The sequence below is a fragment of the Salmo salar genome, chromosome 10 (assembly GCF_965601325.2).
Source record: "Salmo salar chromosome 10, fSalSal1, whole genome shotgun sequence".
In the NCBI taxonomy this organism is placed as follows: Eukaryota; Metazoa; Chordata; class Actinopteri; order Salmoniformes; family Salmonidae; genus Salmo; species Salmo salar.
The window spans coordinates 84,476,222-84,504,115 of record NC_138300.1 but is presented as its reverse complement, the minus strand read 5'-3'; the positions used below and the strand labels follow the sequence as shown (position 1 = coordinate 84,504,115).

The 27,894-nt window shown below is 42.0% G+C and overlaps 1 protein-coding gene across 2 annotated transcripts in view; it reads left to right on the top strand.

The window, feature by feature from the left end:
- The window catches only part of enc2 (ectodermal-neural cortex 2), a 47,712-nt gene that overhangs the window by 12,194 nt on the left and 7,624 nt on the right, over window positions 1-27,894 (top strand). For both annotated transcript variants that reach the window (XM_014124439.3, XM_014124438.3), the window contains one exon: window positions 13,460-15,319. In XM_014124439.3, coding sequence (XP_013979914.1) covers window positions 13,510-15,279 — 1,770 coding nt within the window. In that variant the 5' untranslated portion in view covers window positions 13,460-13,509 and the 3' untranslated portion in view covers window positions 15,280-15,319. The remainder of the gene's footprint in view (window positions 1-13,459; window positions 15,320-27,894) is intronic.

Here is a 27,894-nt window from a genome sequence, read left to right as displayed (position 1 = left end):
TGTTAGGACAGTTCCAACACAAGAAAAACCACACAGCCATTTTCCTAGCAAGGACAGGCGTCACAAATACCAGAAATTCAGCTAAAATTATGCACTAACCTTTGACGATCTTCATCAGATGACACTCCTAGGACATTATGTTACACAATACATGTATGTTTTGCTCGATAAAGTTCATATTTATATCCAAAAACAGCATTTTACATTGGCGCGTAATGTTGAGAAATGTTTCCCCTCCAAAGCTTTCGGTGAATGAGCACACATATTACAGAAATACTCATCATAAACTTTGATCAATATAGAAGTGTTATGCACAGAATTATAGATACACTTCTCCTAAATGTAACCGCTTTGTCAGATTTCAAAAAAGGTTCACGGCGAAAAGCACAATTTGCAATAATCTGAGTACAGCCCAGAAGACACCAATAACAAGCAAACAGAAACCTGCCATCTTGGAGTCAATAAAACGAAGAAATTACATTATAAATATTCACTTACCTTTGATTATCTTCATCAGAAGGCACTCCCAGGAACCCCAGCTCCACAATAAATGTTCGATAAAGTTCATATTTATGTCCAAATAATACATTTTGTTCGTGCGTTAGTAGGTTCACTATCCAAATCCACAACGCGCATGCTTACTTAGTCCAGACAAAAAGTCAAAAAGGTTATACTCCAGTTTGTAGAAACATGTCAAACGATGTATAGAATCAATCTTTAGGTTGTTTTTATCATATATCTTGAATAAAATTCCAACCGGACCTATCCATTCTCTTTAAGAGTGAATATGAACTCAGCTCGCTCCCAAGTCCTTGCGCGTGACTGAGCCCATGCCTTATAATGGGACACTTACTTCCTTGTGCTGTTATTCCCATCAAATTCACCATAGAATCTTCAAACACCGTTCTAAAGACTGTTGACATCTAGTGGAAGCTTTAGGAAGTGCACAATGAACCCTAAGTCACTGTATACAGTCAAGGCAATCACTTCAAAAAACTACAACCTCAGATTTTTCACTTCCTGCTTGACTTTTTCTCAGGTTTTTGCCTGCCATATGAGTTCTGTTATACTCAGACACCATTCAAACAGTTTTAGAAACTTCAGTATTTTCTATCCAAATCTACTAATAATATGCATATTCTAGTTTCTAGGCCAGAGTAGTAACCTGTTCAAATTGGGTACGTTTTTCATCCGGCTGTGAAAATACTGCCCCCTAGCCCCAACAGGTTTTAATTTTATACTTATGCTAGCTTTCAGTCTCTCATGCAATGAGAAATTGTCCAAAGCAAGGAGGAGGAGCTGTGGACCGGGAGCAGAATGCAGTGAACAGCACAGCTAGGCTCAGCTGAACGGGCACACACACACAACCATGGAAGTCGCTGGGGCAGCAAAAGAAAGTAGCTACATTTTTACCAATAAGTCACTGGAGGGCTTGGCAATGCTGTGTGAAGCCCTTTCTCTCTTCACCAGCATCTAACTGCATGCTCTAAGCAGGGACGATTCTGATTGGCCAGCATGCCATGCAGATAGTGAAAGTGCCTGCTTGTGATTGGTCAGCATCCTATATGCATGTAGGAAGTGGATGTACGGAGTCTAGTGCATTGGAGGAGGTACCTTAGTCTAGTTTTTGTTGTGTTAACCTCTCTGGGCTAGGCGGGACGAATTTGTCCCACCTACGCAACAGCCAGTTGAATCCCGTGGCGCGATTTTCAAATACCTTAGAAATGCTATTACTTCAATTTCTCAAACATATGACTATTTTACAGCATTTTAAAGACAAGACTCTCGTTAACCTCTTACATCTAGATGTTCCGCTAGCGGAACACCTGCTCCAATATCCAATGATGGGCGTGGCGCGAAATACAAATTCCTCTAAAATCCGAAAACTTCCAGTACCCAGCCAGAAATAATCAGACTACCCATTTTTCAAGCTAGCATATAATGTCACAAAAAACAAAACCACAGCTAAATGCAGCACTAACCTTTTGATCTTCATCAGATGACAACCCTAGGACATTATGTTATACAATACATGCATGTTTTGTTCAATCAAGTTCATATTTATATCAAAAACCAGCTTTTTTACATTAGCATGTGACGTTCAGAACTAGCAAACCTCCGGTGAATTTACTAAATTACTCACGATAAACGTTCACAAAAAACATAACAATTATTTTAAGAATTATAGATGCAGAACTCCTCTATGCATTATAGATACAGAACTCCTCTATGTCCGATTTTAAAATAGCTTTTCGGTGAAAGCACATTTTACAATATTCTCAGTAGATAGCCCGGCATCACAGGGCTAGCTATTTAGACACCAACCAAGTTTAGCACTCACCAATATCAGATTTACTATTAGAAAAGTTTGATTACCTTTCCTGTTCTTCGTCAGAATGCACTCCCAGGACTTCTACTTCAATAACAAATGTTGGTTTGGTCCAAAATAATCCATCGTTATATCCAAATAGCGGCGTTTTGTTCGTGCGTTCTAGACACTATCCGAATGGTAAATAAGGGTCGCGCGCATGGCGCATTTCGTGACAAAATATTTCTAAATATTTCATTACCGTACTTCGAAGCATGTCAACCGCTGTTTAAAATAAATTTTTATGCCATTTTTCTCGTAAAAAAAGCGATAATATTCCGACCGGGAATCTGTGTTTCGGCAAATAGAGGGAAAAACACAAAGACGGGGGCGGCCAGTGCACGAGCCTAAGCCCTTTGTCCTCTGATAGACCACTTAGCAAAAGCACTCGTGTGTTTCAGCCAGGGCTTTGAATTACGTCATTCATCTTTTTCCCGGGCTCTGAGCGCCCATGGAAGACGTAGGAAGTGTCACGTTAGAGCAGAGATCCTTTGTAATGGATAGAGATGGCAAAGAAGTTCAAAAAATGGTCAGACAGGGTACTTCCTGTACAGAATCTTCTCACGTTTTGGCCTGCCAAATGAGTTCTGTTATACTCAGACACCATTCAAACAGTTTTAGAAACTTTGGAGTGTTTTCTATCCAAAGCTAATAATTATATGCATATTCTAGTTTCTGGGCAGGACTAATAATCAGATTAAATCGGGTACGTTTTTTATCCAGCCGTGAAAATACTGCCCCCTAGCCATAACAGGTTAATCTAACCACACTGTCCGATTTCAAAAAGGCTTTACAACGAAAGCAAAACATTAGATTATGTCAGCAGAGTACCCAGCCAGAAATAATCAGACACCCATTTTTCAAGCTAGCATATAATGTCACATAAACCCAGAAGACAGCTAAATGCAGCACTAACCTTTGATCTTCATCAGATGACAATCCTAGGACATTATGTTATACAATACATGCATGTTTTGTTCAATCAAGTTCATATTTATATCAAAAACCAGCTTTTTACATTAGCATGTGACGTTCAGAACTAGCATACCCCCCCCGCAAAATTCCGGGGAATTTACTAACAATTTACTAAATTACTCACGATAAACGTTCACAAAAAACACAACAATTATTTTAAGAATTATAGATACAGAACTCCTTTGTGCAATCGAGGTGTCCGATTTTAAAATAGCTTTTCGGTGAAAGCACATTTTGCAATATTCTCAGTAGATAGCCCAGCCATCACGGCTAGCCATTTAGACACCGACCAAGTTTAGCCCTGACCAAAGTCAGATTTACTATTACAAAAGTTTGATTACTTTTGTTGTCTTCGTCAGAATGCACTCCCAGGACTGCTACTTCAATAACAAATGTTGGTTTGGTCCAAAATAATCCATCGTTATATCCAAATAGCGGCGTTTTGTTCGTGCGTTCCAGACACTATCCGAAATGGTAAATCAGGGTTACGAGCATGGCGCAATTCGTGACAAAAAAATTCTAAATATTCCATTACTGTACTTCGAAGCATGTCAACCGCTGTTTAAAATCCATTTTTATGCCATTTTTCTCGTAAAAAAGCGATAATATTCCGACCGGGAATCTCCGTTTAGGTAAACAGAGGAAAGAAAACAAAGCTTTCGGTCGACGCGGGCACGAGCCTGAGTCTCACAGTACTGTAACCAGCCACTACCCAAACGCGCTACTTTTTTTCAGCCAGAGCCTGCAAAGCCACGATTCAGCTTTTTGCCGCCTTCTGAGAGCCTATGGCAGCCGTAGGAAGTGTCACGTAACAGCAGAGATCCTTTGTAATGGATAGAGATGGCAAAGAAGGCCAAGAAATGGTCAGACAGGGTACTTCCTGTACAGAATCTTCTCAGGTTTTGACCTGCCATTTGAGTTCTGTTATACTCACAGACACCATTCAAACAGTTTTAGAAACTTTGGAGTGTTTTCTATCCAAAGCCAATAATTATATGCATATTCTAGTTACTGGGCAGCAGTAGTAACCAGATTAAATCGGGTACGTTTTTTATCCAGCCGTGTCAATACTGCCCCCTATCCCTAACAGGTTAATGAAGAAAATCTCAGCCTCTTGCAATATGGATATTGCACATTTTGATCTGAATTCAATTAATCGTGCAGCAGTAACACACACACACACACACTGAGCTGCTGCTATGAAATTCAGTTGCTGAAACGTGGCTTTTATATACTCTTTGTTGTATGATGTTGGTTTCCAGGGCCTTTAGTTAAAATAACACTTGATCCTTTGGGGATTTGAGAGTCGCAATGAGGTAGAAGTACTAACAGAGTGAGAAGCAGTGTGCACCCCACAAGATTTCCCCTCCGTTAGGCTACAGGAGGAAAAGCAACCCATTGTAATGAATATTGAATGCAATATCTGCTTGTCTCGTATTAGAATGACTTCAATAATTGAATGCTCTGTGGTATAATAATGGTTTGAAAGCTCCGGTTTGTATGAATGAATGTTCTACTGCATGGTGGACGTTGAGGGCAAGGGAGAGAACCACAGTTTTAAGAGATGCTAACTGTTGACCATTAATCAACTGTCTCAAAACTCTAGGTTTGCTGATATGCTCTGAAGCAAGTGCCAAGGAGTTAGCTAAATAGAATTTAATATGCTTGGAGGCCATAGGTGAGACATTAAGTAGGTGAGATAATGTATCTCCTACAATTGAATGAATAGGATAAGACTACTTTCACAGTAAAGCTTTGCTTTATGGAGATTCATCATGTGGATTGATAGCACAGAATAGCGGAGTATCAGTTTCTGCTAGGCTTGTCACAATACCAACATTTTAGAAACGATACATTACCAGGACAAGTATCACAATACCGAATAGTATCGAGATACCACAGTGGGGGGGGGGGGAAATCAGTGGCCTAGCATCCAGTTCACCCTGTCTCCCGGAAGCTTGTTCACGTTTTCTAAACGTTCTCCAAAAACATATCATTGAATTCACACATCTACTCAATACAACACATTGAATTCCGCTCCAGCCATTACCACGAGTCCATCCTCCCCAGTTAAGGTGCCACCAACCTCCTATGATATACATGCTTAATGATCTGCATATCATTGTGTCGGTAAGGGGAAAACACTGCATGAAACCTGTTTCACTGTTTAGTTAACACTCTCCCTCCCTTCCTCACACACTCTGTCTCACTCTCAAACACACACACTACTCTCGCTCTCCCACAAACACACTGTTCCCAACTTTTAAAACTTTAGGCACCAAACAGAATTAAAGAGCACCAGAAATAAATAGATTTTAAGTAGTGATGCACCGATATCACATTTTTTGGCCGATACCGATATCAGATATTTTCCTTGACAAAAAAAAAACACACTTTAGCGGCCTTTTAAGCATTCTAGTACAGTTAAATAGTTAAAACACACACATGGACACAGCGGTCTAAGGCACTGCATCTCGGTGCAAGAGGTGTCACTACAGTCCCTGGTTCGAATCCAGACATAATCAAAACCTAAGGATTAGGCACAATAGTGGACTTTGCGGTTAGCCTTCAAAATAAAAGTATGGGATAATTCTACTATTTGTATTCATTTGTGTCACTGTCAATGACACACTTTTATTTTGAAGGCAAACTGCAAATTCCACTGTTGTGCCTAATCCTTATTGTGGCTAGCTTCACAACACACAACCTGGTCTGGTCGAGCGTCACTAGCCAGATGAAGCTAGCTGGCTTCTTATAACGTTAGCTTTGGGCAACAGGGTTAAAACCTCTTGGGGATAGAGGGTAACCTAATCCCACTGACGGGATTGCTAGCATGGCGGGAAATTCAAAACATCAAAAATCGAATAATTTCAGTTTCTCAAACAATCAACTATTTTACACCATTTAAAAGATAAACATCTCCTTAATCGAACCACATTGTCCGATTTTCAAAGAGGCTTTACGGCGAAAGCATAAAGTTAGATTATGTTAGGAGAGTACATAGCCAAAAAAGTACACACATCCATTTTCAATTCAAGGACAGGCGTCACCAAAAGCAGAAAACCAGCTAAAATTATGCACTAACCTTTGACAATCTTCATCAGATGACACTCTTAGGACATTATGTTAGACAATACATGCATTTTTGTTCTATCAAGTTCATATTTATATCAAAAACAGCATTTTACATCGGCGCGTGTCGTTGAGAAAATGTGTCTCCCCCAAAACTGCCAGTGAATTTACAAAAAATACTCATTATAAAACGTGGTTAAAGTATTAACCTCTCTGGGCTAGGCGGGACGAATTCGTCCCACCTACGTAACAGCCACTTGCAGCCTGTGGCGCGATTTTCAAAACCTTAAAAATCCTATTACTTCAATTTCTCAAACATATGACTATTTTACAGCTATTTAAAGACAAGACTCTCGTTAATCTAACCACACTGTCCGATTTCAAAAAGGCTTTACAACGAAAGCAAAACATTAGATTATGTCAGCAGAGTACCAAGCCAGAAATAATCAGACACCCATTTTTCAAGCCAGCATATAATGTCACCAAAACCCAGAAGACAGCTAAATGCAGCACTCACCTTTGATGATCTTCATCAGGTGACAACCCTAGGACATTATGTTATACAATACATGCATGTTTTGTTCAATCAAGTTCATATTTATATCAAAAACCAGCTTTTTACATTAGCATGTGACGTTCAGAACTAGCATACCCCCGGCAAACTTCCGGGGAATTCGCTAACATTTTACTAAATTACTCACGATAAACGTTCACAAAAAGCATAACAATTATTTTTAGAATTATAGATACAGACCTCCTCTATGCACTCGATATGTCCGATTTTAAAATAGCTTTTTGGTGAAAGCACATTTTGCAATATTCTAAGTACATAGCCCAGGCATCACGGGCTCGCTATTTAGACACCCGGCAAGTTTAGCACTCACCATAATCATATTTACTATTATAAAAGTTTCATTACCTTTTGTTGTCTTCGTCAGAATGCACACCCAGGACTGCTACTTCAATAACAAATGTTGGTTTGGTCCAAAATAATCCATCGTTATATCCGAATAGCGGCGTTTTGTTCGTGCGTTCCAGACACTATCCGAAATGGTAAAGAAGTGTCGCGCGCATGGCGCAATTCGTGACAATAAAATTCTAAATATTCCATTACCGTACTTCGAAGCATGTCAACCGCTGTTTAAAATCAATTTTTACACCATTTTTCTCGTAGAAAAGCGATAATATTCCGACAGGGAATCTCCTTTTCGGCAAACAGAGGAAAAAATCACAAAGGCGGGGGCGGTCGGGTCACGCGCATAAGCCCAGAGTCCCTTGATCGGCCACTTGAGAAAGGCGATAATGTGTTTCAGCCTGGGGCTGGAATGACGACATTCTGTTTTTTCCCGGGCTCTGAGCGCCTATGGACGACGTGGGAAGTGTCACGTTAGAGCAGAGATCCTTAGTAAAAGATAGAGATGGAAAAGAAGTTCAAGAAATGGTCAGACAGGCCACTTCCTGTAAAGGAATCTCTCAGGTTTTGACCTGCCATTTGAGTTCTGTTATACTCAGACACCATTCAAACAGTTTTAGAAACTTTAGGGTATTTTCTATCCATATGTAATAAGTATATGCATATTCTAGTTACTGGGTAGGAGTGGTAACCAGATTAAATCGGGTATGTTTTTTTATCCAGCCGTGTCAATACTGCCCCCTAGCCCTAACAGGTTAAACTGTTATTCAAAGAATAACGGTTGCATTCTCCTGAATGCAACCGCATTGACAGATTTCAAAATAACTTTACTGGGAAAGCATACTTTGCAATAATCTGAGTACTCTGGTCATAAAAATACACTATGCAATACAGGTAGCTGCCATGTTGGAATCATCTAAAATCATAAATAACATTAGCAATATTCCCTTACTTTTAATAATCTTCATCAGAAGGCACTTCCAGGAATCTCAGGTCCACAACAAATGTTTTTTTTTTTAATGAAGTTCGTAATTTATGTCCAAATAACTCCATGCTGTTCCGTGTTGTTAGCGCGTTCGGTAGGCTACTCAATATGTAGGGCGCGGGAGGGAAAAGTCACGACGAAAAGTCAAAAAAAAAATCTATTTACGTTCGTTCAAACGTTGTTTAGCATCAATCTTTTGGGCCATTTTTAACGTGAAACATCTGTAATATTTCAACCGGACCCCTCCTGTGTCTTGAAAGACGTTTTGAAAAAGGTCTCACCTCACATGAACACGCATGTGCGCGCAATAATGAAGTGACGACATCCCAGGGACATCAACTTCCCTTCCTTCTCATCCGGTCTCTGTTCATCATAGACGCTTCAAACAACTTTATAAAGATCGTTGACATCTAGTGGAAGCCATAGGAAGTGCAAAATGAATCCTTTGTCACTGTGTGTTTTATTGGCAATGACTTGAAAATACTACAGCCACAAAATGTTCATTTCCTGCTTGTATTTTTTCTCAGGTTTTTGCCTGCCATATGAGTTCTGTTATACTTAGAAGACACCATTCAAACAGTTTTAGAAACTTCAGTGTTTTCTATCCAAATCTACTAATAATATGCATATTCTATTTTCTGGGCCGGAGTAGTAATTGGGTACGTTTTTCATCCGGCCGTGAAAATACTGCCCCCTAGCCCCAACAGGTTTAAATATCTCACTAGCTATTTATTTTCATGAACTGAACAACAAGTGGTAACCTAGCTAATGCTTACTCAAGGATTCCGGTCATTGCTAATACTTACTCAAGGATTCTGGTCATTGTTTTCAGGCTGGTTGTATTGGTGCTAGCTAGGTACCAAGCTAAAGCTAGCTACCCCAGAAGTTGCGGTTGAACAAATTATGCTTTATTATTAACTCGGTATTGTAAACACATCGCTCGTGGCCGGTGTTTGCTTGCTTACAGACTTTTTTTTCTTTTGTACAGCTTTGACAGTGCTACTGTATTTTTTTTTTTGACACGAAAAGACCCAATTGGGGTTCCATAGTATGTATATCGTGAAGCTAATAGCAGTGACGCTATTACTGTGTAACTCCGGTAGGGCAACATCTGAAAAATAGCGCACTTGGTAGTGTGTGTACCGGTGCTCGACCAGTCGGCGAAAGCCAACATCACCCACGACAGAGAACGGTTGATTGTCAAGGGCAATGAATTCCATTATCTTGGCTTTAATGAATTTCGCCTTTGAGTTGTCTCGCTGAAATGTTGTTACTCTTTCAAATGACTGCTCGACTTGTTAGTTACTCGATCCACACAGCAGACATTGTGGGCTAGTTTAGGAATGCTGTGTTGCACGTGTACATTTACATTTACGTCATTTAGCAGACGCTCGTATCCAGAGCGACTTACAAATTGGAAGGTTCTCCCATCACCAAAGAGGAGCTCTGTCTTGAGCTCTGTCTTGGTATCCTCTCTGACCAAGGCCCTTCTCCCCCGATTGCTCAGTTTGGCCGGGCGGCCAGCACTAGGAAGAGCCTTGGTGGTTCCAAGAGAATGATGGAGTCTTCCATTAAATAATAATTGAGGCTACTGTGTTCTTGGGGATTTTCAATGCTGCAGACATTTTTGGTACCCCCTCCCCAGATCTGTGCCTTCGACACAATCCTGTCTCGGAGATCTATGGACAATTCCTTCTACCTCAAGGCTTGGTCTTTGCTCTGACATGTACTGTCAACTGTGGGACCTTATACAGACAGGTGTGTGTCTTTCCAAATCATGTCCAATCAATTGAATTGACCACAGGTGGACTCCAGTTAAGTTGTAGAAACATCTCAAGGTTGACAAATGGAAACAGAATACAATTTTGAGTCTCATAGCAAAGGGTCTGAGTACTTATGTGAATAAGGTATTTCAGTTTTCGCTTTGTCATTATGGGGTATTGTGTGTAGATTGAGGATTTTTTTTAATCCATTTTAGATTAAGGCTGTAACGTAACAAAATGTGGGAAAAGTAAAGGGGTCTGAATACTTTCCAAATGCACTGCAATACCGTGATCCCCACTCTCATGCTCCAAGTGCGTTCTCTGAGGACATTCTCTTGAGTGTGGAGAACGCATAAAACATTACATTTGAGAAGCACTCGCACTCCCCGTACTGTATGACCTTACGCTGCAACTCCAGCCAGGACAATGGCAACAATAGAGATGAAACAAGATATAAACAAAGCAAACATTTTACTTCATAATTATCAGCTAGATATATGTGAATCATTGTAATCTAGCTAGATGAACAGGCAAAAATGACCTAAAATGAATGTTATGCAAGGTAGAATATATGTAAATTATTTGTGGGTAGCTAGCTAACAATTCTTTGTGGCTATCTAGCTAGCTAACAGTAGTAGTTAGCCAGTTAGCTCTATTGACTTACTATGGGCTTGCCACCTTTTTCTATTGTATTATTGACTGTATGTTTGTTTGTTCCATGTGTAACTCTGTGTCGCTTTATCTTAGCTAGGTCGCAGTTGTACATGAGAACTTGTTCTCAACTGGCCTACCTGGTTAAATAAAGGTTATTTTTTATTAATGCATCAAGATAAAATATTGTAGACATCAAGATAAAATATTGTAGACAGACAACATGAGATGTGAATAGGCAACATTTTATTCTGAAGTTGGAGTGTATTTTCTCTTGCTTCAGCTCAAATAATGTCCACCATTGGTTTCTTGAAAATGTGCATCCTTTTTTACATGGTTGTGTCATATTTCTTTGCATACTTTCCGTTGAAGCTTGCATCGATGCATGCTTCAAAATATGTACAAACGGAGTCGAAGTGCCCGCCGTGCTCCGTTTTGCATGCTTTGATTTGGACTCCTGTGCTTCAATTTGAGTGCTCGGAGGACAGTAGTATGCATTTTGAGAAACACCCATGGTTTGTGAAATTATATAAAATGCTCAACAAAAAAAGGCACCTCCTGTAATATGGGTCTTTTTTTTTTCTCTTTTTTTTACCATTTAGTCTAGAGATGACGTTTTCTTTGCTGTGACATTGCAAGCATGCCTGTCGGGAGGCAGTGCTCCATTTTCTCTCTGACACTGAGGCTGCATGACAGTGAACTTACAAAGTCTACTCAGACTGGTTTGTGCTCTTGGTTATAACAGTCAATGAAATTATTGAAATTATACAATGTATCAACATTGCAAGCTTTGCACGCTGCTCTAATGTAACAAATGTACAAATCTAACAGAACTCATTGGGGTCTTGGTCTGCATCCCTGCTCGCCATCACTGTTAAATGGTGTATAATAAATTAAAAAACTGACATGAATAGACGTGCGTGAAGAGAAGCAGGTGAGTGAGGGCTGGTAGAGGATGCAGTTGGCTGCTACACGTGATGTGCGCATGATAGTGAAGTGATATGATTGGACATGAGTATACCAGAGACTAGTGGCTGTTGCTTCAATTGAACAGAATTTATAAACAAAACTGACTATTAAGGTAGCCAGCAGGTTCTTTTAGATCAGTAGGGCGGAAGTCAGTAGTATGATATGAAACGGTACTACCCGTATTCTAAAATGTTGGCATCATGACGTTTTGGTACCGTGATATTACCGTGGTACCAGTATACCGTGCAACACTAGTTTCTGCCAGCATCACTGTGTGGGCCCCGCCCGGCCTTCTCTGCAGTATATCTGCTCTGTTTAGCAAAAATGCTGAGACTGCTAACCTGAGACAATTTTGCAGACATCAAGCAATACATCTCATCTTGAAGTTGTTCAATTGAAATTAGATAGTGTTGACTTTGATTTTATAAGAATTGAAAACACAGTAATTGGATGGATTTAGAACTGATTTTGCAAGTGCCTACTTGCATATTATTAGTTGACGTGTTTGATTAATGAGCCCTGTATGCTCTTTAGGATATGTTTTCTACAAATAGGCTAAGAGCAGTGTTGTAATAAAATTCTGAAGAACTGCCTTCAAAAAGCAGCATGACCTCTAGATTAGAGCACGTTGCTAAATAAGTGATGGGGAATCGATTAGTTAAATATCGCAATATTATGTTTGGGATGATATATCGACTTGTTTGTAAAAAAATATATATATTTTTGGTGCTAGGTTGCGTTAGCTTGTTCTCAATCTTTTTAAATGGTGAGCCAACAGTACCTATTTCCATGACTGATCAAAACACATTTTCTCATGTTCTCTCTTGTCTCTGCAGCAGACATATAGTGAGCAACATATTTGAGTCATCAAATCGCAATAAAATTGCCGTATCGAATCCCAATAAATATAGAATCGTGAGCATCGCAATACTTATCGTATAGGCACCTAAGTATTGTGAAGTCCCTGGCCATTCCCAGCCCTACTAAATAATTGGAGTTGTAGAATGGGTTTTCCCATTTGCTTCACTTATATAAATTATTCTTTATGAAGTTATAATTTAGGCTTTTTATCAGCATGTTATTTTAAGTCCCCATTTTTAATTGTGAAGGAATGAACGGATGTAAAAAGGCTGCTGAAAGTTGTTTATTTTGATTAACGATAATTCCCTATTGACATCCACTTTAGGCCATGAAATAAAATAAATAAGTTTGGGGTCACTTAGAAATGTCCTTGTTTTTGAAAGAAAATAATTTTTTGGTCCTTTTTTTAAAATCAAATTGATCAGAAATACAGTGTAGACATTGTTAATGTTGTAAATGACTATTGTAGTTGGACACGGTACACAACTACGCAAGAGGACAAGTACATTAGTGTCTAGTTTGAGAAACAGACTCCGCACAAGTCCTCAACTGGCAGCTTCATTAAATAATACCCTCAAAACACCAGTCTCAACATCAACAATGAAGAGGCGACTCCGGGATGCAGGCCTTCTAGGCAGAGTTGCAAAGAAAAATAACAGAAAAGATTAAGATGGGCAAAAGAACACAGACACTGGACAGAGGAACTCTGCCTAGAATGCCAGCATCCCAGAGTCGCCTCTTCACTGTTGACGTGATGTTATTTTAATGGACAAAAATGTGCTTTTCTTTCAAAAACAAGGACATTTCTAAAGTGACCCCAAACTTTTGAATGGTAGTGTATATCTGGGGAAAAACATCAAGCAGTTACTTCCATATCTCTTATTTTTCTGTTTTTTCTTTAGTTGGAGAAATTGAGACGAGCGACTCTCTGGGTCTGGAGATCTCTGAAACCATGTCAGTCAGCGTCCACGAGAACCGCAAGTCCCGGACCAGCACGGGCTCCATGAACATCTCTCTGTTCCATAAGCCTTCGCATCCAGACAGTGTGCTCACCCACCTCAACACCCTCCGAAAGCAGTGCATGTTCACTGATGTGACACTGTGGGCAGGGGACCGCTCCTTCCCCTGCCATCGGGCCGTACTGGCTGCATGCAGCCGCTACTTTGAGGCCATGTTCAGTGGAGGCTTGAGGGAGAGCCTGGACAACGAGGTGAACTTCAGAGACAGTGTGCATCCAGAGGTGCTGGAGCTGCTGCTTGACTTTGCCTACTCATCACGCGTCATCATCAATGAGGAGAACGCAGAGTCGTTACTCGAGGCGGGAGACATGCTGCAGTTCCACGACATCCGAGACGCTGCCGCAGAGTTCCTGGAGAAGAACCTGCACTCGTCCAACTGCCTGGGCATGATGCTGCTGTCCGACGCCCACCAGTGCAAACGGCTATATGAGCTCTCCTGGAGGATGTGCCTGGTGCACTTTGAGGCGGTGCGGGACACGGAGGACTTCTACGGCCTCAACAAAGACAAGCTGCTGGACCTGATCCTCAGTGACGAGCTGGAGATCGAGGATGAGCAGATCGTGTTCAACGCTGTGATGCGCTGGGTGCGATACGACCTGGATGGCCGCAGAGACTACCTCCCTGAGCTGCTGCGGGGCATCCGCCTGGCCCTGCTGCCCTCTGAGTGTCTGATCGAGGCAGTGGCCTGCGAGGAGCTGGTGATGTCAGACAAGAGGAGCCGGCAGATCGTGGAGGAGGCCATGCAGTGCAAGAAGAAAATTCTGCAGAACGATGGGGTGGTCACCAGCCCCTGTGCCCGACCCCGCAAGGCAGGCCACACGTTGCTCATCCTGGGAGGACAGACCTTCATGTGTGATAAGATCTACCAGGTGGACCACAAAGCCAAGGAGATCATCCCCAAGTCAGACCTGCCCAGCCCCAGGAAGGAGTTCAGTGCCTGCGCCATTGGCTGTAAGGTCTACGTGACTGGGGGGAGGGGTTCTGAGAACGGGGTGTCTAAGGATGTTTGGATCTATGACACGGTCCACGAGGAGTGGTCTAAAGGAGCACCCATGTTGATAGCACGTTTCGGTCATGGCTCTGCTGAACTGGAGAACTGCCTGTATGTGGTGGGCGGCCACACTGCCATAGCAGGCGTCTTCCCTGCCTCCCCCTCAGTCTCCCTCAAACAGGTGGAGCGGTATGACCCGCTTACCAACAAATGGACCATGATGGCACCACTTAGAGACGGTGTTAGCAATGCAGCCGTGGTCAGCGCCAAGCTGAAGCTGTTTGTCTTTGGTGGCACAACCATCCACAGAGACAAGGCCTCCAAGGTGCAGTGCTACGACCCTCTAGGGAACCGCTGGGCCATCGCAGCAGAGTGTCCGCAGCCGTGGAGATACACGGCCGCCGCTGTTCTAGGCAGTCAGATCTTCATCATGGGTGGAGACACTGAGTTCACCGCCGCCTCTGCCTACCGCTTTGACTGTGAGACCAACCAGTGGTCTCGTGTTGGGGACATGACTTCTAAAAGAATGAGCTGCCATGCTGTGGCCTCTGGAAACAAACTGTACGTGGTGGGGGGCTACTTTGGGACGCAGCGCTGCAAGACGCTAGACTGTTATGACCCCACGTCCGATAGCTGGAACAGTATAACCACAGTGCCTTACTCACTAATTCCTACTGCGTTCGTAAGCACCTGGAAACATCTACCAGCCTAGCTGCCTCTCTACAAGAATAAGGAGAGGTCTCCAGAACTGGGTGAGCAATAAGCATATTGTTTTGTCCTAGTAGTAATGTTGGTAAGAAATGTCATATTTGTAAGAATTCCTATGCAAGCACATGCACTGCGTACATCCTTTGACAATATTAATAGAGCACTGTACATAACATGTCCTATATTTCCCCAAACACTGACTGTCTTTTCTCACTCAAGGGCTTTCAGGTGAAAGAGCCTCAGAAGTCTGCTAGCTTTTGACGTACACACTCAACAGACTAGTGTTACCCAGTACCGAAACTTCTGTACTTTTTCGGTACTAGAATATGAAAAAAAAGGTTCAGTAATTAAATTTTTGTTACTTTCGGTACTTCTGTCAAATGTCTCGAATCGTCTACTTATTTTAGAGAGCATCAAGTTTGCATATCAACGCAGCCGATGTCCCCTTATAGCGCGAACGCACCGTGCCTGCTCACTTACTCAATGCTAGCTTTAGCCTGTACTGAGGAACCACTGCACTCACTCAGTCTGGGCTGCATCATGTTAGTGCCCCACTCATGCTGCACAGAAGTTAACACACTTGAATAATGGAACACGTTATGTGGAAAGGTTGCAACTGTTAATTACTGTCGCAAAACAATGTCCATTAGAGGCTAGAACACTTTACAATGGAAGAAGATACCAGTAGCTTTCAGCTTTGTAGGCTAACTTTCCTTGCTAGCTTACAGCTGAAGCTAACATCAATTCACTACCCTATAGGGCTGTGGTGGTCATGACAATTTGTCCGGCGGTTATTGTCATGCTAATGACTGCCGGTCTCATGGTAATTGACCGTTAATTAACAAACCCATTTAGCATCTCCAGGCCTCGACGCATACAAGCCGCTGATGCGCACCTTTTGGAATATCTACATTTAAATGTCTAATAAATCAATTTAATATACACCATCACAATAAGTCCTTTATTTTAGGCAGGTCAAAAGAAACATTATGATATGAAGAAAATGTATAACAGAATATGAGTTGGTCTACTGTGTGCTATTTGGCTAGTTAATTTAGCAGACAAGATAAGTCCCATGCCATTATTTTACATAATATGACTTTATAGTAAGAAGAATATAATTTCACTTTTCCCATTCCGGAGTGAGTGCGCATGTGAAGTGGCTAGCTAGATTTAGAGTTATTTGGCAACTTTAGATGTGAATGATACACACCTTAGAAATCAGGCTACAGATGCTGGATCCCCAGGGTGGCTGCCCTACCTCCCTCCACGGCTGGGAGATGCAGCGGCTGGGCTGCCTGGAAAGACAGCAGCAGAGTGGCTCTGGGACTACCCAGAGTAAGCAGGTTCTTACAGAAGCAAAGTCAAAACGGCATTGTTGTCATCAACATTGTTGCATGTGCTGCATTGACCATGCAACAACAACATGCACTCCTTGAGTGACAGGGGGCGGAGCTAGGTCTGTGTGGAAAGCGGCATGGAGGGTGAGAGAGCAGAGAAGGATGACTCAAGTAGCGAGGTAAACTATAAAAATGGACGTTACACACAGCATATCACATTTAACAAACCAAACATCTAAATACTGTTATAGAAGTTAAAGTAAAAACCCAAACCGGTCTGTCAATCAATACCGGACAATGGAGAACTGAGTACCAGGCCATTAGTGACCTGACAGTCACTTCCGACGCATGTCCAGAGGGCATAAGAGGAGGTCACGGTGAGTCACGTGGAATTTGACTGCGGTCATGACTCATAACTGCCGTTGTTGTGGTAATACGATCACCGCAACAGCCCACGTGAACACCTTACTCTGCTTATCTTAATCGGCCTTAGGTCAAAATCGAAGTAAGCATATGCCGATTAAAACACTTGGTTTTCTGCGCAATGTTTCTTATTATTATTATTATTATTATGACGACAAGTAAACCCCTTTAATCGGTGTTCAAACAGTGTATTTGATCTGCGCATGTGCTAGCACCAGCCGAGCGAGCTTCCCTCTTTAGCGCAAGTGAAGTGAGTTCGGAACAACTGAACGTATGCGTTTTAGAAGTAGTTTTCACATACAAACTTTATGTCCGAACTCCGAATCAAATATGATTACAAAAAATAACATGGTCGCTATGGTAGAACGTTTGTGATTGTCAATTTTCTGCGTTTATCAAAGTGCCATCAAGTAGCCTGATTTCAGATGTGTCCATTTAAACAGGATTATTAGGGAAATCGCTCTTTTTGCACAGCATGTGAACGTTTAAATCAAACTATTATATTAACCTGACGATCCACAATAATTGCATTGTGTGCATGTAACCGTGCTCACTGTGTGTTTGATGTCATTAGGTCTTAAAGAGACAATGCACACTTATGTACCTACAACACCCCCCCCAAAACAAAATGAAGCAAAAATAAATTATTACCATTGTTTTATGTAGTTAGATTGGTAAAACAAAGTCAAATTGATTGTATGATTAGATTAATTAATTTATACATGGCTATCTGAAAAATTGACATAAATGGAATAATATTGAACTCAAAAGATCTGGGTCAAGTGCCGTTCTCTGACTTTGGCTAATACGCCTTCTTTTTTTTTGCCTTGGTATCGTTTTGGAATTGAGTATCGGGATGGTATCGAGTATCGTAATACTAAACCTGGTATCAGTATCAAAGTAAATACTGACAGCTAAGCTTGTCTATGTCCTGCTGTTTGAAGTGTGTGTGGTGGGGCTAATAAAAATAATAATAATAATACCCGGAGAAACCATCTAGAAGTGGCAACAATGAAAAGCAAAAACATTGCAGGACCTCTCATGGTGGCTTCTGGGAGTGGTAGCTACAGTAAAGTTTATCTGGGGGAAATCCCTGTGTTTCTCAGTCGGGATCAAAGTGACACATCCCACCCAGTGGTGCAGTACAGTGGTAAGCCACTCAGACATTGATTTGTGTTCTGCATTACAGAGGTTTTCCAGTCAATTGGCTATTAGCACACAAGCTGGAGAACACACTGGGGCTCAATCAGTGTAATTACACAGAGACTGAAGAGAGACCACAGAGACTGAAGAGAGACCACAGAGAGCTACTCTAATGGGGGGGTGGGGTGCCGTTGCGTTGTGAAAGCCAGGAGGTCCCAAATGTACCGATACCCATTACATTTATATAGAGTCTAAAGTACACTGTAATGGTTTCCTAAACTGTTGACATGTCCTGTTTTTATCATGAATAAATAATGACCAGATAAGCCCAACGCAGGCATTTTAAGGTTATGCTTGTGCCTCAATTGTTCAATGTTATTGAACATAGCATTTGGTTTCCTATAATCTATGGTTAATCTTATCTGAGCGGTAGGTGTGTGTTTGCTGGTGCTGAGCTACTATAAAGGGGGTTGGGGTATTGCTTGGAAGATGTTGCCACGGGGAACAGGGAGGCTCAAGTCCGTGTTTTGGCATCAGCCACTAGGCTGGTGAGAGTAGCAGACATATATAAGTTCAGAGACGCATCACCTCAGCTCACAGCACAGAGGTAAAGTCTCCCTTCCTCTTTGAAGGGTTAACCCAATTAGTCCCACCATAACATCGGTGCGTTTTGGACTTATAACTGCCTTTTTTAAACATTGTGTGTTTGAGCTACAGACCAACCAATAGTCTGTGTGATTTAACGGGGGCTTAGCTAGAGCAGTGTTTGTGAGACCAGGGTGGATTCCCTAAGGGGCCTGGTCTTTTTACAAAAAACGTCTGTCGAGTCCGAATGGTTTCAGCTCCAAATTATGAAGAGCGGAGACTTACAAACAAGCACGTAACATGTTTTGTTCTATGACGCTCACATGCTAGACAAGAGTTGTTAGAAGATAACGGAGTTCTAATACATAGATCATAGGGAATCCCAGGACATGGTGTCTATAATACTGTTATACTCTCACATTGTTGCTGTCACAAATTCCAAACTCCACACCGTTGTCACCGACTAGTGAGCAAACAATTTCTGTACTTCCAGCGTTCATATAAATTCATTTTAGTTTTTTTTGCTTTGGCTGACATTTTTTGTTATTGACTATTGTCAATAAAACTCATGAACTGTTTATGTCAAGTAGTTTTGTGTTCTACTTGTAGCCCTGGTTGTCCTGAAAAGTAAATGGTAAAACACTTAATTGTGAGGCTAAATATAAGGCTGAACAAATGAAAAGACGGTTTTTGCTGGGGTCTCGGGACTGATGGGGTTAATTGACTGTTCCTGTGTGTAATCATTAGCACCCACCTCAAAGCCAACATCACAGGGCTCCATTTCACAGAGGAGCAGGTGGCCCAGCTTCATAATTAGCTCCTGCGGGCCGGGCTACAGAGGCTAGATCCCCAGGGTGGCTGCCCTTCCTCCCTCCCCGGCTGAAGGATGCAGCGGCTGGGAACCCTGTTTTAGCCCATACATTTTTAAACAACTGCAGCAGGCGAAAGGGAAGGGGGAGAGAGAGAGGGACTACCTGACTGCAGCCTGCCACACTCCACCAGTTTTTCAAGGATCTCTCTCTGGTACTGCACCTGAACTTTACCACAGCTCACAGGCAATATTTATATAACCTTTCTTTTAACAGGGAGTCCTGCTGAGACCAAGGTCTCTTTTACAGATGAGCCCTGTATACACATCAATGTACATATTGCTATTCACATCAATACATTAATAGCTAAACACTATCATAGACAATGATTTAATATGATAATAATAGGATTATTATAATTAGTTAATATGATAATAATAATAGGCTTATTATTATGTCAACAGTAGACAGAAGATCACATGTCAGTCGGTACATTTTATGTCAGGCATGTGTATCCTTATCATTTTAGACTCCACTGGAGCGAAGAGATACTGGAGTAAAAAAAAGTCTGGTTCCTCATATCAGAGACATATCTGAGTACTTTAAAAGGGCATCCCAAGCTCCTCTGGCCGTTAGCCTAAAGCTGGGCATTAGCCTCGAACACCTATCAGATCTCAGGGCTTGTGAAACACAAGCGAACACATGTAATGGGGGCTTAGCAATAACCTTATCTAACCTCGTTGTTCCCCTGACTCCTGGCCAGCCCACGAGGAGGATTAGGGTTACAATGTGGATGGATATGGGTGGTCGAATAGTCAGGCTTATTAGGCTAATCCAATCCAGTACGGCGACTGTTTTCTGAAGTATAATTCATTGCATTTAGAATCATCTGGTGCATTACATACATTTATGGCGTTTTTCACGCCGTCACACTCTAGCAGGACAAATTAATCGTATCAGTACGGCAGATAGTTTCTATACAATGTTTCTACAATGTTGGTCTCACAGGCTTTGCCCTCCCAAAGCTGTCGTTTTGGCTTTAATGAATGTCCAAAGGGAGGTGTCGGCCTGTTGGAAAGCTCTCTTGGCACAGCGTTATGCCTCTAATCAGCTGTGTCCCAGGGGTGAATCTGCTCACTCCTGACATTTTGTTTGTGGACAACACAGTCACACACAGGGACTTTTCTCCCGCTCAGGCTCTGTTATGGAATAATCTGTTGGCCGTGGGGCTGTGTTGTGTCAACAGGATAGGTGGCGTGTCAGAGGACACAGTAAAAACTCCACATTGAGCTGGTTCATTGTGTCCGAGCTGCTGCTGTGGTCTGGAGGAATGCAGTCAGAGGAGGAATGCCCCTTCACTGCTCCTTGAGAGAGACCTTCCTTCCCCATCCGCTGGCCATCTTCTCCCCCTGCCCACACTCCTCACTGTTTTGCAAGGCCTTAATGAGACCCTACTTACAGCAGCACACAGCTCCGCTCAACACTGTTTGCAGTGGCTGACGTGAGCTGCGATGATTTTATAATAGGCTTGAGTGTGGCTTACAGCTGACTCCTGTACAATATGAAGTAGGACAGCGGTTGGTTGTGGGAGGAAGAGGAGAAGAAGAGTCCAGGCAATGAAGAGAAAAGATGTGTGTCTTGGCTTGCTTGGAGACGGGGAGTTTTCCTGCTCTGTTATACAGTGACTTCAGGTTTGATTGAATTATGCCCAAGCAGAAAATAAGAACATACTACTGTAACATCATGATCTTTCACTCTGTCAGCAAACCGAATGTTAGCCTAGATTCAGTATGAATCAAGTCACTGCACTGAAGGTCTTCTGCTCCCATCCTATGCTATTATCTTTTATAGCATGTTTTTATGAACCCATCAGACCCAGAGGCGTCAATGTAATGATGGTTGACCATAACATTCTGAACAGAAAAACAGTAATGGTGTCTTTCTATAATGAACCAGCCTGTGAGCTACCCAGCAATACCCTGGGCAATTTGGCAAAGTGGCAGCAGAGATGTGTGACTGTCTGGGTGCCAGGGGTCTCCTATCAAAGACAACATCTGAGCTACACCACAGTCAATGGGCCAGAGAGAGGGGGGGAGCCTGCCAGGCTGCTACACACCTCAGGCTACACTCTGCCTGCTCGCTCACCAGAACTTTCCATCTCAAACTGCAACACTGTAGACAAGCCTTAATGGGTGTAGTAAATGGGGAACGTTAGACATGACCATTTCCTCTGCTTTAGAAGGGAATGTAGTGGTCAGAGAGGGTACTTCCTGTACAGAATCTTCTCAGGTTTTTGCCTGCCATATGAGTTCTGTTATACTCACAGACACCATTCAAACAGTTTTAGAAACTTTAGGGTGTTTTCTATCCAAAGCCAATAATTATATGCATATTATAGTTTCTGGGCAGTAGTAATAACCAGATTAAATCGGGTACGTTTTTTATCCGGCCGTGTAAATACTGCCCCCTAGCCCTAACAGGTTAATGGGTGTAGTAAATGGGGAACGTTAGACATGACCATTTCCTCTGCTTTAGAAGGGAATGTAGACCTAATGCTAATGGCCTGGGTGTTTTACTGTAACCATTTATCAGATCCAATGGGTGGTCTCTGAGAAACAATGTTGTGCTGTTTTATACCACTCTAGCGAATGTTGAATATGTAGCCTAATCTACACGGAGCGCGGTCTAGGCAACTGAATCCATGAGACCTCATTGCTTTAGCCTCCAAACCCTGGTGACATATGTAATTTGAATCATTTTACACAACGGGCAACGCCTCAGAGGGGAAAGAAAACATTTCCTTAGGTCGACATTTGGATTTACTAGATACTAACTCTGCTGTGCATACAAGGATGGCATTTTTCCCTGCCGTTGTCCCTGGTTTGACCTCTCATTGGTCTGACCTCTCATTTTAGTTGTGGAGATGTTAGAACTGGGGCGACTTCTACTTTTACAAGCTTTACAATGACAAGTATCAATTGGTCAATGAACTCTGACAATACTGTGAATGTTTTCATAGCCATCCATTAAAAATTCATCATGGCCTTTTGAAAGGTATTACGTTCAGCTTTGCCTATGTTATGGCTGAAGATGGTCTGGGTGTGTGGCATTTTGGTAATAAATAGCCATCATGATATATTTGTATGATATTTTACTCATGGCACTGGCAGAGCTTTGCCAGTTAAAGTAATTGCCGCTTGTGTGTGTCCCAACACGTGACATTGTTTTTGAGTTGGGTACACTGGATGTTACTCCTTCTCTTGCCTCCAGTCCAGAGGGATTGTGTTGAGCAGCTGCATTCGACTGTGCCTCAGTAATCCAGGTAATTTGCCAACAGTTGGAACAGTCCTGACCCCATGCCAACCACCACCCCCTGCTTCCAGAAAGACTAAACCAGCTAATTGTATCAATGTTGCAGAGGCACTAAATCGGATTGTGTGGATATTAATCTGATCTCTCTTTTTGGCACAGTACATGGTTACTATAGCAGGAAACATGGCGTTTTGGCCCAATGTACTGGAGAGACAACTGTAAAGCAGTGCTTTTTACCTGATAGCTAGACACAGTGAATCACAGATCGAGCAGACTCTCTCTCTCCCTCACAACGCAGAGAAACATATTCACACAGACTACATATAAACACACAGCTTCCTCTCCCCAGAATAGTGGGGCTAAGCTTTGCTTGTTCGGCCTGCCCTGTGTAAATTGGCAGTGGATTTAAGCAACATTCTGACATGGCATTGCACTGGACTTCCCTTTCCTGGAATCCACTGGCTCATTGCTATCTCTATCCGCCCTGAAATTTCCAACTTTATCATCATCGCATTAGGCCGCAAAGCTGTTCATTCTGCTCTAGTCTAGACTGGTGTCTCGTGTAGATAAGAATATCATGAGCTGTTGTACAGCACACTGTAATTAAAAAATCTGGCTACTATCATACAATTCCCAGGAACAGGGTGATATGCTATTGTGCTTTCTCCTCTTGTTTTTTCTGCAAATAAAATATCCTTTCACACTTAGCTATTACTTTTCCACTCGGACATGTAGTTTTAGCCCTTTACATTCATGCCCTTATACGGGTTGAATATGGCAGATCAGATTGGGGCACTAATAAGCACCTAAATTGGGACGTAGTGGCTGAACAGTAAAATGCTATACATGACATCAGCTCTGGCTCTGACTTCACAGCGCTGTATGGGTTTTGACTGACAGCTTAGGGGTGTAACGGTGCACTTATTCATACGGAACCAATCGGTATGGGAACCTCGTTTCGGTCCGCACTGTGAATCCGAATGAATACATAAATATTTACAAAAATTAACAACTAGGGATTCAAATTTTGCTGCTGACTAACTGACCCTCATTAAACGGTTAACATGGTATAAAAATAAATCCAAACAGTAAAATTACGTGGCCAACAGAAAATACTATCAGAGATCTGTATATAATGACGAGATGTTTATTTCTCATCCCTAACAATGGTAGTTGTCCCAAGGCTGGAAGGCAGGCGACATAGAAACACATTGAGCTTGGTTTGGACAGATTTTGGAGAGAGTGAAAGCTCTCACTGCATACATACACGGACCGGACATTTTTCATTTAAGAGCTTAATAGCAACATGCAACAATGACAAGCCTATTGTGTTAGTCAAAATGCTATAGCCTATTATTGAACTTTTTTTAAACCTTAATTTAACGAGGCAAGTCAGTTAAGAACAAATTCTTATTTACAATGAGGGCCAAGGAACAGTGGGTTAACTGCCTTGTTCAGGGGCAGAAAGACAGATTTTTACCTTGTCAGCTCGGGGATTTGAACTGGCAACCTTTCGGTTACTGGCCCAAAGCTTTAACCAGTACGCTACCTGCATGCAACTCCTGTAATGAATCAGGGAATAAAGTAATTTTCAAACATTTTTCCAAAATACAATTCGCTGGAAAACACTGTTCTAAACCAAATGCGAGCAGTTGTGCCAGAGATGAAAATCTCCATTAGAAACTTGTGATAAATAAGATACACGACGACTGACAAATACAAACGTGCCAATTTAATCCCGCAAATTAATTTATAGACCAATAAGCGTGACCTGTCAAATGTTATTTTCGGCGGCTAACCAAATAACGGTTAACCATTTAACATCCCTAATAAAAACACTAGGCCTATAGGATATGCCTACTCTGCATTGTATGCCATTGCCTCCGGAGTAAATTTGAGCTGAAAAAAAAAACAACATTGTAGCCTATTCCGTTAACAACTAGCTAGAGTTTATGTGCACGTTTATAATTAAAATCTTAACTGTCTCATTTCAAACAATCTATATTTTTTGTGATACGCAGTCGGTAGCTAGTTCTGTACGATGGCGAGTGGTGGGCTCGATAAACCAGAATTGGATGATTATTGCTTAAATCTCCAGTTTGGGAACATTTTGGCTTCACAGTAGATTACAACCGCAAAAAACAAGACCGTTGTGGATAAAATGTTAACAGTATGTCGCCACTGCTCAACAATAGCCTATGCAGAGTGGAACTTGTGGCTTGTTGTCATAGAGCCTCCTTGTGTGTGGCAAAAAAGTTAGGAGATTTAGAGTTAAAATCATGGATTTAAAAGTTAAATGATAAGGATAGGCTACAACGACTAACAGCCAACAGGTGGCTGCTATTTAATAATCTGAATGGAGTTATTTAACTGTAGGACACGGAGAAAGCTCATACAGCCTCAACTAGCCTACCTAGCTATGTTAGCTATCTTAGCTAACTAGCTTCTCTCGATTTGATGCAGTCAAGACCAGTAATACAGATATCATATTGATGACAAATAATCTAGCTATGACAAGCTAGCTAGTAACACAGAACCCAAACAGGCTGCGCGCGCCATCGTGCATACATTTATTTTGTCCCCCTACACCAAACGCGATCACGACACGCAGGTTAAAATATCAAAACAAACTCTGAACCAATTACATTAATTTGGGAACAGGTCGAAAAGCATTAAACATTTATGCCAATTTAGCTAGTTAGCTTGCACTTGCTAGCTAATTTGTCCTATTTAGCTAGCTTGCTGTTGCTAGCTAATTTGTCCTGGGATATAAACATTGAGATGTTATTTTACCTGAAATGCACAAGGTCCTCTACTCCGATAATTAATCCACACCTAAAACGGTCAACCGAATCGTTTCTAGTTATCCCTCCTCCTTCCAGGCTTTTTAATCTTTGAACTGATATGGTGATTGGCATCTAAACTTTTATAGTATTACTACACCGACTGGCAACACAGTTCATCTTTCAATCACCCACGTGGGTATAACCAATGAGGAGATGGCACGTGGGTACCTGCTTCTATAAACCAATGAGGAGAGGCAGGACTTGCAGTGCGATCTGCGTCAGAAATAGAAAGGAGTTCTATTTTAGCCCTTGGCAACGCAGATGTGCGCGAGCAGTGTGGGTGCAATAATTGAATAACATACATTTTGGAATGTATTTTGCAACGCTCGCGCACGCGACGTGGTCAGCCTGTTAGTCTACAAGCGCGAGTCGGTTTGCTATGGTTGGTTGCTGTCTGTCTCTCCCTTGCTCCCTTTGTCACTCGCACACAGTACACACACTGCAAGGCCCCTCCACCCGCTAGAGTGGCACTTCTTCTTCTTCGTTGGGGTTTTACGGCGGACTACATCCAAAAGTTGTATTGCCGCCACCTACTGTGCAGGATGAAAATAAAAGATCCCAAAAGACAAAATGTATGTTGATTTTTTTTAAATAATCCTACTAGTGTTGAGCGGTAACCAGATGTTCATACCGTTCTGTACCATACCGGAGTATACAGTATTACCGGAAGTGCACACGCGGCACTTTTTTTTTTTTTTTGACGCTCAAAACAATTTAGGCAACATATCTTGATATCTGCTGTAACCAAGAAGCTTGATCTTGACATCGAGCCACATAGCTAGTTAGCAAACCAAATGCTCAGCTGGATATCATTTATTTGACACATCTTAGATTTCTAGTTATAAGCAGTGGCGTAGCACCGCGGTATTGAAAATCATAACGGAATTTAGAAATAACCAAGTATACGGTATGTCACTCATACTGACTACCAGGAAGTCACTCAACATGCTCCTCAACTGTTAAATGCAATAATCCATGTCTGACCCCTGCACAGGCTCAGGAGCCTGGGACGGCGGCACATCTTCCGTCACTAATAACCCTTGCAGCTCTTCCTGTGAATTCCTGAAGCCTCAGATACTTTCCTACCGCAGCCACAATGATGTCCAATTTCTTTGACTTTGTTGCTACTTGAGCCGTGCAGTTTATCACAGTTGCAATGAACGCCACAAAATCCACTTTCTTTACATACTGCATGTCTGGTTCTCTTAGTTGACAAACCTTCACCATGGACTGTGGTGCATCCAAAACCAAAATCAATTATTTTGATCGCCTCCGCATAGGAGATCAGATGGACCGCCCTAACTTTAGCCACCTCAACCTCGGACAGGGTACTCCACAAGCTCTGGGACATGATTCCCCCCCACAATTCCAACATGGCCGTTCTTCGCTCCGATCTCCCATATGCTCCTTCCGTCTGCACACATTTGAAACGTGACCAAATTTTTTACAGTTTTGTGTGTGTGTGTACACTTTAGATGTGTAGGAAGGTAATCATTATAAAAAAAACAATGGCACTGAGAAACTTTCTTCCTTTCCTCCTTTCACAATGCGGGTCAGGTGACGGGCCTTAACCACATCTGGGATTCTTGTCGCAAGGATTTCCTGCTTTATTTCCACTGACACCCCAGAGGTTACTCCCTTAACAGGTGCTCTTCTCCAGAGTTCAAACAACACTTCAGATGGCCCAACTCTCGGGATGCCCACTGCCGCCGCCTTCTGTTCTTCAGACACAATTAATGAGGACAAGTCCTCTCCTGGTCACTCTGATTGATCCCACTTTTTCCAGCACAAGATTCACCACCTTCGAGACCCCAAACGGATCTCCCAGATACACATCCTTATCAAAAAAATCCCATCCCAACAAGGAACATCCGCTTATCATCCCTTTCAGTTTTCAACACTTTATAATTTTAGTTCCATTCTTTGATACTACTGTTCTCCATTCCTCTTCTCCAACTCCTCGACACGGTTCTTAAAGCCTAGGACCAAGAGGCATGGAGAGGCAGCCTTTAAATACTATACCCCCTGCCTTTGGAATAGCCTGCCAGAGAACTTGAGGGGGGCTGAAACTGTGGACATATTTAACAGATCTTTTTAGATCTGCTTTTCCTTAAGGTACCTTAGGGGTCTTTCCGTTTTTGTTATTCTTTCGTTTTTTTTA